General features: G+C 56.5%; 1 protein-coding gene across 1 annotated transcript; it reads left to right on the top strand.

Moving 5' to 3' along the window:
- Positions 1 to 4,558: 4,558 nt before the first annotated feature.
- LOC307092798 (saoe class I histocompatibility antigen, A alpha chain-like) lies at positions 4,559 to 7,811 on the top strand. The gene is made up of 8 exons (XM_079760298.1): positions 4,559 to 4,707; positions 4,824 to 5,108; positions 5,368 to 5,643; positions 6,225 to 6,500; positions 6,622 to 6,723; positions 7,151 to 7,183; positions 7,317 to 7,364; positions 7,510 to 7,811. The coding sequence occupies exons 1-8, from the start codon at positions 4,635 to 4,637 to the stop codon at positions 7,512 to 7,514; spliced, it is 1,098 nt and encodes a 365-aa protein (XP_079616424.1). The 5' UTR covers positions 4,559 to 4,634; the 3' UTR covers positions 7,515 to 7,811.
- The last annotated feature ends 2,904 nt before the right edge of the window (positions 7,812 to 10,715 follow it).

Below are 10,715 nucleotides of genomic sequence, written 5' to 3'. Positions count from 1 at the left end.
CAATTGAAGATTTAGCCAATGAAATTCAGCAACAAAAAAGTCACTAATTGGCAGGTTAGTTAAAGAATTCCCCCTCTCCCTCACTTATCTTAGTTCACGGCACCCCACACAAGCTAAATAATATCAAGACCAACAAAAGAAACCGACTGACGGGTGAACAAAGAAGTCACTAAGCAGGTAAGTTAAATATTTAGTTTTTGGTTTATTAAATACAATTATATATAACAATTATACATTTATGTTATTTAAACTATAAATATCGCGAAATAATGTTTTTTCCTCAAAGTGACACACTACCCGAGTTATGCTCAGTTTTTTGGCGAATTTTGACACACCAAGCTCCAAAGGTTGCTCTAGGACTTAGAGACACAGGGCATCCCTTTACATAACCTGTATGAGGACAGAGCCACCCAGCAAGACAGCCCTGGGGACGGTGACAGAACAGAACAGGAAATAGTCAATATTCCCCAGCCAGCCGGGCTCGGTGGTTGAACATTGACCTATGTGATAGATCCTCCCTTCCCCCAACTGATGAACGGAGTATGACGTAAACTCCACCTGCAGCCGGACATTCCTGAACACCTTACATGGACTGTACATTGAACCACCAATCAGCACCTGCCATATACCCTAAGCCCCCAATTCCTAAATCCCTAGGCCCCTAACCATGTACCTTACATGAAACCACCAATCAGCGTGGGCTGAGTGCCCTAAGCCCCGTCTCCTCTTTTCCTCCCCTTAAAAGGCACTCTCACCCCGGCACTCTAGACTCTTTCTCTTCAGACCCTCTTAACCAGCAGCCGCCTTCTCCCCAGTCCCTGAGAGCCCAAATCCTGAGAACCTGAGCTCTAAAACAGCCTTTCCATCTAACACTCATTCTCAGGCCCAAAGACTGCCTTCCTCAACAGCTTCTTCTACTCTCGCGTCCACTCTGCCCCTGAGGGAGGCAGCAGGAACTGAGGGCACACTCTTTGAGTCCATGTCCCATTCTCTATGTCCACCCTCACAGATTGAGAGGCATCTCAGGTTTATTTTCCCACTGACCTGACCAACTTTACTCCCCGATATATGCCGCAACTGCAGGTCCACAAACCCCTCAAAAAGACCTCGTTAACCTGACCTCTAAGGTCTTTAATAATAGAGACGAGGAGACCCAAATCCAAAATCAAAGACGAGATCAGGCCAAGGTGGAGGCCCATTAGGAGGCCTTCCAGTTCCTAGCCACCACTCTCATGAACCCCAAACGGAGTGCCGGTCCTCCAACTGTGGGTAAGTCAGGGGCTAAGCCTCCTCCGGGCCCATGCCTCAACTGCAGCAAGGAAGGACACTGAGCCAAGTCCTGCTCAAACCCGAGACCCCCGCCTGGGCCCTGCCCAAGGTGCGGAAGGGAAGGCCACCGGAAATCAGACTGTAGTCTGGCTCCTCTGGTCGGACCTCAGCCAGTCAAGCATGGCCGCCCTCTGGATCCGGTTTGGAGCTCCCACACCTCCTGGGACTGGCCACCGAAGAAGCTGCCCAGGCCCTGACAGGAACCCACAGACTTACATCACCAGGACAGAGCCCCGGGGAACACTGTGGTGGCAGGTAAGCTGATCTCCTTTTTAATTGACACTGGGGCCACTTATTCTGCCCTCCTAATTTGCTGGGACCCTTGTCCCCTCCTCAGTCTCTATTATGGGGGTTGACGGATCAGTCTCACAGCCATTAGCCACCTCATGTCTACATTGCATCTTACTAAATTCCCCCTTTCACTCTTTTCTCATTCTACCTTGGTGCCCGGCCAGGGCTACCATGCATCCCCTCATAAAACCCAGTTGTCCCAAACCACAGTCACCTACCTCAGTTTCACTCTCTCACCCCACAAGGCCGAGCCATTCCTTGGACTGTAAATGCCTTATCTCCTCTATGATCATTATCTGTAGGAAGAATGTGGCCATTTGGGACTGAAGCCGCTAGAGGCCTGGCTAGCCTGGGAACCGGCTGCGGAGCCTGCTCCCTCCCCCGCCCCCTGCCTTTTAGAAATAAAGAAAGAAAAAAGAAAGGAAGAAGTTACTCTCAGCAAGAAAGTGAGGCTTCAGTCTCCAAGCCTGGCAGGACAGGTTGCTGGATACTTCTTAAGCTAAACCAGAATATTCAGTGTCTAACCTCTTATCCAACCATCCAGGTCCCTGGCTTCCACTACTCCTTTCCCTCCCACTTTCACTGCAATACAATCTCAATCACTCATCTGTCACCCCTTATTGGCAGCGCCATGGTGACCACCCTCTCAGCTTAGATTGTGGAACTAGAAAAAGGAATCTTATACCCTTTAGTCCACCTCTTCTCCCTACACCTTTCAGCTTGTCTCCATGATAGGGATTTTTCTTCCTCTGTGGGGAAAAACACATACATCTGTCTCCCCATCAGCTGGACAGGAACCTGTACTCTCATCTATCTCTCACCCAATGTAGATGCAGCCCCCAATAATCAGCCTTTACCTGTCCCCGTAACCCATCATATCTGACACAAAAGGGCAGTCCAGATCATCCCTCTCCTCCTAACCTCAGCATCACAGCAGGAGTCGGAACTGCCACAGGGAGCTTAACCACTGCTCTACCTACTTTGAAACCCTGTCTCAGGACCTACAAGAAACATGTGGATGCCCAGCAAGGGGCAAAACTGGGAAAGCAAGGACCTCACCCCAGGGGAACTTATTCTCCCCTTTCATATCACTAGTGAGGCAACTGAAACCCTACTCTTTTCCCCCCTAAAAATAACATGTAGGTCTCAGTTGTCTTTCAGCTCCAGGCCCAGAAAAGCGGCAAAACCAGACAAGTGACGCTGTGGCAGCCTCAGGACCAGCTTTTACCTCCCAAGTGACTCAACAGGATCGCTCTCGAGACTTCACCAACCAGTCTCTTGGGGAAATTATGCTGCTCCACTCCTCGTCCAGCCACCCATCATTAGGCAAACCGGTGTCTATTCCTTTAATTTTGCTCTTTAGCCCCCTTTCTCATGCGCTGTTTTCTAGTCTTTTGCAGAACAGACTGCAGGCGTTCACCAACCAGAAGGTGGGAGAGATCTATCTGGCACTGAATTCAGAACCTAACACCAGAATCCTTGAGACCCCAGGTAGACGCCCCTAACGACGCCCCCTCTCAGCAGGAAGTAGCTATGGAAGACGGACCTTCATCCCCTGACCCTGCCCGGACTCTCAATGTTTTTAATATTAGCAAAAGCCTGGAATGATAGATCCTCCCTTCCCCCAACTGATGGATGGAGTATGACGTAACTCCACCTGCAGCCGAACATTCCTGAACACCTTACATGGACTGTACATTGAACCACCAATCAGCACCTGCCATATACCCTAAGCCCCCAATTCCTAAATCCCAAGGCCCCTAACCATGTACCTTACATGAAACCACCAATCAGTGTGGGCTGAGTGCCCTAAGCCCCGTCCCCTCCTTCCCTCCCCTTAAAAGGCACTCTCACCCCGGCTCTCTCTCTCTCTCTCTCTCTCTCTCTCTCTCTCTCTCTCTCTCTCTCTCTCTCTTCCCTTTTCCCCGCTGGAAGGCGGCCAGCAGGGTGATCTCCAATAAAGCCTGTGTCCTGGTTCTCCGGCCCTCTGTTTCATCTTTCACTATGAACCAGGAGGTCACAGGTGAACTCTTTGTCAGAGCACATGCCGGGTTTGTGGGCTCCATCCCCAGTGTGGGGCGTGTAAGAGGCAGCCCATCAATGATGCTTTCTCATCACTGATGTTTCTATCTCTCCTTCCCTCTCTGAAATAGAAATACATATATTTAGAAAAATTAAAACTAGAAGAATACAGTCAATATGGTGTCAGGTCTCACTTTGCAAAGCCCTTTTCAGGAACGACCACGTGTGTGGCTGCAGGGACTGTCACAGGGGAGACCCACCCTGATCTGAAAGGTCAGTAACCCTGCTCCTGCCATTTCTGTGAGGCCGTCCATGTCTTCATGAGCTGCAGCCACAAGAACAGACAAAACGCAGAAGCAAATGTGAAAGCCCAGCGTCTCCCAGGGAGACGGGCACGGATGTGACCTGGGAGCAGCCCCCTCCTCCCTCCTCCGTGTTCACTTGGGAAATTGGTGATTTTCATAAAAACATGACTCTGTGACACTCTCACAGGCAGTGAGCATGCGCCGTGAATTCATACTTGCTTCCCCTGTGTGACTCCGTGAGTGGTGACTGTGACAGACGGAACCACGTAAACAAGGTTCTTGGGGCGCCTCCCTCCTGGGTGAGGCTGCACAGAGATGGTGACCCCAGAACCTTGGAAAGTCCCTGAACAGCACGGCGCCTGGGCCAGGCCTCGGGGGACCGTGTGACGGGCGCTCCGCGCAGGAGGAGGGTCAGGACCGAGTCCAGGGCCCAGGCCTGCGCTCAGGTCTCAGCGGGGGACAGAGTCTGGGGGCGCAGCTCCGTGGTGGGGACTCCCCAGCGCCCTGGTTCACTTCTCCTCTCCCAACCTGTGTCGGCGCCTCCTTCCTGGATACTCGTGACGCGGACGCCTTCTTCACTCCCATTGGCTGAGCGGTTTCCGGAGCAGCCAATCAGCGTCCTCGCGGCTCCCGGTTATAACTCCTCCGCGGAAGCGCCCGGACTCAGAAGGTCCCCGGACGCCGAGGATGCGGGTCATGCGGCCCCCCACCCTCCTCCTGCTGCTCTCGGGGGCGCTGGTCCTGACCCCCAGCCGGGCCGGTGAGTGCGGGGTCGGAGGGGGCGGCTGTGCGGGGAGGAGCGAGGGGACCCGGCGGGGGCGCGGGCCCGTGAAGGCGCGTGTCCAGCCCCGGCCCTGCCCCCCGTCCGCCCCCCAGGCCCCCACTCCCTGAGCTATTTCTACACCATCTGGTCCCGGCCCGGCCGCGGGGAGCCCCGGTACCTCTCCGTCGGCTACGTGGACGACACGCAGTTCGTGCGGTTCGACAGCGACGCGGCGAGTGGGAGGGTGGAGCCGCGGGCGCCGTGGATGCAGCAGCCGTGGGTGAAGCAGGAGGACCCGGGGTATTGGGACCGGAACACGCGGAACTCGAAGGGCCACGCACAGACTTTCCGAGGGAACCTGCAGACCCTGCGCGGCTACTACAACCAGAGCGAGGACGGTGAGCCGCCGCCGGGCCCGTCACCACCCCCCTCCCCACGGACGGGCCGGGGTCGCCCCGAGGGTCCGGGTCCGAGCGTCACCCCGAGGCGGCGGGACCCGCCCGGCCACCCCCCCCCCCCCCCACCCGGGAGGAGCCTGCGGGGACTGTGACCCGATTTAACTTTCAGTTTTAGATTCAGGCCCCGCGGGGCGGGCGGGGCGGGGTGACCTCGGGGCGGGGTGACCTCGGGGCGGGGCTGACCTCGGGGCGGGGTCAGGGTCTCACACCATCCAGTGGATGTATGGCTGCGACGTGGGACCGGACGGGCGCCTCCTCCGCGGGTATGATCAACACGCCTACGACGGCACCGACTACCTCGCCCTGAACGAGGACCTGACCTCCTGGACCGCGGCCGACATGGCGGCTCAGATCACAAAGCGCAAGTGGGAGGCGGCGGGTGTGGCAGAGGATGTGAGGATCTACCTGGAGGACACCTGCAGGAAGTGGCTCCTCATTCACCTGGACAAAGGGAAGGAGACCCTGCTGCGCGCAGGTACCAGCCGCCCTGGGGCCCCCCCTCTCCCCGGGGCTGGGGCTCCTACAGGAGACAGGACAGGGGGTCAGTGTCAGACACCCCTCCTTGGGGTCAGAGAGGGGGTCCCCTGGATGTCCACGTCAGGTTCCAGAGGGACCCCCCCTCCTCTCAGGGACAGTTAGGGGTGCAGGCTCTCCTGGGGTGCAGGGAGACCCCCTGACATAACCCATTAGGGGTTCCCATGGGCCCTGCAGGGGCTCTGGGACCCACGGGGACCTTCTCTCTCAGGCCTTGTGCGCTGCCCCACACCCCCTGTGTCTGAGGCCTGACCCCAGCTTTTCTGAGTCCCGTGGCCTCCACCCAGGTCAGGATCACAAATCCCTTTTCTCCCCTTGGAGACCTGTCTCCTGCCCTGAGCTGTGTCCTCTGATTCTAGAACTTTCTAAAGACTAGGAGGTCCTTCCAGGTGCCTCTGTCCAGGCTGGTGTGTGCTCCCTCCCCCACCCAGGTGTCTGTCCACTCACAGGATGGTCACATGGGCGCTGCTGGAGTGTCCCATGGCGGATGCAACATTCCTGCATTTTCTCCCCTCCCCTCAGACCCTCCAAAGGCACACGTGACCCACCACCCCGTCTCTGCCCGTGAGGTCACCCTGAGGTGCTGGGCGCGGGGCTTCTACCCTGCGGACATCAGCCTGACCTGGCAGCGTGACGGGGAGGACCAGAGCCAGGACATGGAGCTGGTGGAGACCAGGCCTGCGGGGGACGGCACCTTCCAGAAGTGGGCGGCCGTGGGGGTGCCCCCTGGCGAGGAGCAGAGATACACGTGCCATGTGCAGCACGAGGGACTGCCCGAGCCCCTCACCCTGAGATGGGGTGAGGAGGGCCGTGGGCACAGAGCCTCTTCTCAGGGCAGCGGGGGCCCTGGGGGACTCAGTGGGGTCGGGGCTGAGGCCTGGGGTCAGGGCCCTCACCTTCCCTTCCCTTCTCCTCCCAGAGCCGCCTCCTCAGACCTTCTCCATCATCCTGGGCATCGCCGGGGGCCTGGTTCTGCTGGGAGCTGTGGCTGGAGCTGTGATGTGGGGGAGGAGGCGCTCAGGTGGGCAGGGGTGGGGTCTGAGTGTCTGTCCCACTGGGGGTTCAAGCCCAGGTAGACGTGTGTCCAGCCTCATTCACGGGAAGCACCATCCCCACGCGTGTGATGGCCAGTGTGGGGCTCTGTGCTCACACTTACTCTGTAGTGAGGCCCGTGGGAAATGAGGGACCCACTTACCACCTGATGATGCTGGTGGTGGGACCCCGTTCCCAGCAGCCCCAGGTCAGAGGGCAGGTCCCTGCTGAGCACAGACCTCCAGGAGGGCGGTGGGTCCAGTCCCCACACGTGCACTTCCCTCAGGTTTCCTGGTCCTGCCCTGGGGCTGTGCACAGGGTTCTAGAAACTTCTCTGGGCCCAGGACTAGGGCTTCCCTTAGGACCTCTGGCCCTGCCTCCTCCCTGGTCTCTCACGGGATGTTTTCTTCCCGCAGGTGGAAAAGGAGGGAGCTATGCTCAGGCTGCCAGTGAGTATGGAGGGGTGACCCCTGAGACCCTGTGACAGTGCAGACGGGAGCCATGGGGAACCCCCCCCCCCCCATAGTTCCTCCTTAGTCTCCTGCCCTGGGCTCTGACCCCGTCCTGGTGTGTCCCCCCCAGGCAGTGACAGCGCCCAGGGCTCTGATGTGTCTCTCTCGGCTGTTAAAGGTGAGACCTGCCGTGGGGAGGGGTGGGCAGAGGGAGGCCTGGGTGGGGGGGAGTCTGTGGGACCCTGTGAGCATGAAGTGGGTTTGAGAATGTCACCAGTTCCAGCCTCTGCCCTGGATCTGCTCATGATGATTGTCCTCCACAGCGTGAGGAGCTGCCCTGTGGGACTGAGTGATGGAAGGTGTGTCCACGCTCCCACTTCCTGACTCAGGAACCTCTGATGGGGGCGGCCCCGCCCTGCTCCCCACACTTTCCTGTCAGCAGAGGCGGCTGGGCCCTGCCCTCCCTGCCTTTCCTCCCAGGTGCTCTGAGCTGCTACTTCCTGCTCCGGATTCTAAGGAGATTCTGGCTGTGACTGCTTGTTCATTTCTTGCCAAGAAGCTTTGATGGGTTAATTAAAGGGGAAGGTCCTAAATTCTGCGAGAAAATAAATTGAAGCTCCAAGAACTTCCCAGGTCCCTGTGTTTGCTATTGTGAGCCTGTGGCAGGTGGGACGGGAGGGGCTGTGAGGACGGAGTGTGGCTGGGGCCTGTGCCTGGTCAGTGCTCAGTGCATCGTGTGCTTTGACGGGGTCACTCCTCGGCGGGGTCCCTCTCTGCTCCTCTGACCTGTCCCTCAGGGAACCCTGTCCCACCAGGACCTGTGGTCACAGGGACTCCCATCCCCCAGCCTTGTCCCGGGTCCTAGTGCAGCGCCTCTCCAGGACCCTGGACAGCGAGCTTCCTGGGGCAGGTCAGCCTGGGCTCAGGCCTGGGCTGCCCTCCGCCCTCCCCTCCTGGGTGTTTGGTGTTTCTTTGCTCTGGTGGGTGTGATGCCTGTTCCTGTTCTTGGGTGTGAGTTCTGGTCTCATTCTCTGGGCGTCCCCGTCTGACAGCCACAGGAGGCAGGTTGCCTGTCACTGTCCCACAGGCCCAGGGTCCCTGCACACAGGAGCCCTCATTGGAGGTGGGTGTTCAGGCTCCTCCTGCTCTTGCCTCCTTCTGGGCCTGGCTGTTCTTCCGTCTCTCCCTGAGCTCCCCGAGGATTTAGCAGGAGCGGACCCCCCTCTGAGGTCAGTTCCTGCTGGGACTGTGCTCTGCCCGCCGCCCTCTCTCCCGTCCTTCCCTCCAGTGCTGAGCCCATGGGACCCGGATGTGGGGGGGGGGGGGCTGCTGGAGGTTTGGGGGGCAGCACTGTGGACCTGCAGGTGCAGTGAGGGCCCGGGAGGCACCCTGAGCCGCAGCCGCCCCAGGACAGCTGTGCCGGGGCCACAGCCATGAGGTCACTGTGTCTGGAACAGGGACGGGCTCTGTGACGGTGACCCCTCAGCCAGGACTTGGTGACCGTGTGACAGCTGCTGTTCCCTCTGGACGCACACGGACCGTGGAGGGACCTCAGGCCGGCCTTGACCCCACAGTGATTCTGACACCGACATACACCGGGCTCCGGTGCTGTGGTGTCTTCTGTACATGAACGCTGTGCTGACGCTGTGCCGTCCTCTCCTGAGTGTCCAACAGCTTCATGTCTGAACAGCACTGTGTCCCCTTCATTACCCTGGGCTTCACGTGGAAATGCTCAGGGTCTCCCGTGTCACAGCCACTTGCCGGTGGAAGGTCTCACCTTCCATTGACCCCACAAGGTCTGTGAGGCCCAGGGAGTGGGGCGGCTCCCCCTCAGGGCGCTGAGCGCAGGCCCCGCTGTGGCCTCACAGAGCAGGTTCTATGGCACAGAGACCGGCTGCCTCACCCCAGAGCCAGGAGGGTCTGTGCTGGACGGTGGGGGGTGCGGAGGAGAGGGGTCCCCTGTGGGGGTGGGGGAGGGGAGACGGCTTTGTTTGTTTGTTGTCCTCACCCGAGGATACTGTTCCATTGGCTTTTAAGGAGAGAGGAGGGGGAGGGGAGAGACACGGAGAGACACATCCATGTAAGAGACGCACCTATTTGTGGCCTCCAGCACGGGGGTCCCATGGAGCCTGCACCGAGGTACATGCCCTTGACCGGAATACAACCTGTGACCTTCAGTCCGAGGGCCGCACTCTCTCCCCTGAGCAAAGAGGCTGGGAGAGGAGGGTATTTTCTTGTGGGTGCTCAGCAGGGGCCTGGTTCGGAAGGGCACTTCTTACAGAATATTTTAATTGGTTTCAGAGATGGAGGGAGAGGGAGAGGGGATAGTTGTCTGTGGACTGAAGGGCTCGGGTTCGATTCTGGACAAGGTGTCTTCCCAGCTCAGGCCCTGATTCGTGGCGTGTGCAGGAGGCAGCCCATCAATGTGCTTCTCTCACATCGATATTTCTCCCCATCTTTCCCTCTCCCTTCCACTCTCTCTAAAAATCAATAGAAAAAATATCCTCAGGCCGAAACCGGGGTGGCTCGGTGGATAGAGTGTTGGCCTGTGGACTGAAAGGTCCCGGGTTCCATTCTGGTCAAGGACATGTATCTTAATTGAGGTATTATATGTGTACATTTTTTTTTCATTTTTTTTAAATTTATTTTTTTTAATTGAGGTATTATATGTGTACATATTAATAAATTAAAAAAATAGAAAAAAATATGTACACATATAATACCTCAATTAAAAAAAATGGAAAAAAAAGTACACATATAATACCTCAATTAAAAAAATAAATTTAAAAAATGGAAAAAAATATGTACACATATAATACCTCAATTAAAAAAATAAATTAAAAAAATGGAAAAAAATTGTACACATATAATACCTCAATTAAAAAAAATAAATTAAAAAAAAAGGAAAAAAAAAAAGGACATGTATCTTGATTGCGAGCACATTCCTAGTGGGGGGTGTGCAGGAGGCAGCTGATGGATGTTTCTCTCTCATCGATGTTTCTAACTCTGTATCCCTCTCCCCTCCTCCCTGTAAAAAATCAATTAAAAAATATATATATAAAGAAGAAATATCCTCGGTGAGGACTAACAACAACAAAAATCACCAAACAGGTCGATGATAACTTAGGTTCCCGTAGGACTTCGCCATCGGGAGCGTGCCTGGAGAGCGATCCCTGATGCTCTCGCATAGGGCTCCGTGTTTGAGGGGAAGCTCAAAATCGGGTTCCTCTGGGGCAGTGGTGGGCAAACTCATGAGTCCACAGAGCCACATATCAACAGTACAACGATTGAAATTCCTTTTGAGAGCCAAATTTTTAAAACTTAAACTTCTAACGCCACTTCCTCAAAATAGACTCGCCCAGGCCGTGGTATTTTGTGGATGAGCCACACTCAAGGGGCCAAAGAGCCGCATGTGGCTCGCAAGGCGCAGTTTGCCGACCACTGCTCTGGGGGCACAGGTGTAAGAGCCGCTTCCTCTCCATCGTGTGTGGACTAGGAGCATTCCTAACCCGGCGAGAATTCTTAGGAG

Source organism: Cnephaeus nilssonii (assembly GCF_951640355.1).
Source record: "Cnephaeus nilssonii genome assembly, chromosome: 20".
NCBI classification, from domain to species: Eukaryota; Metazoa; Chordata; class Mammalia; order Chiroptera; family Vespertilionidae; genus Cnephaeus; species Cnephaeus nilssonii.
This window is presented reverse-complemented; position numbering and strand designations above follow the sequence as displayed.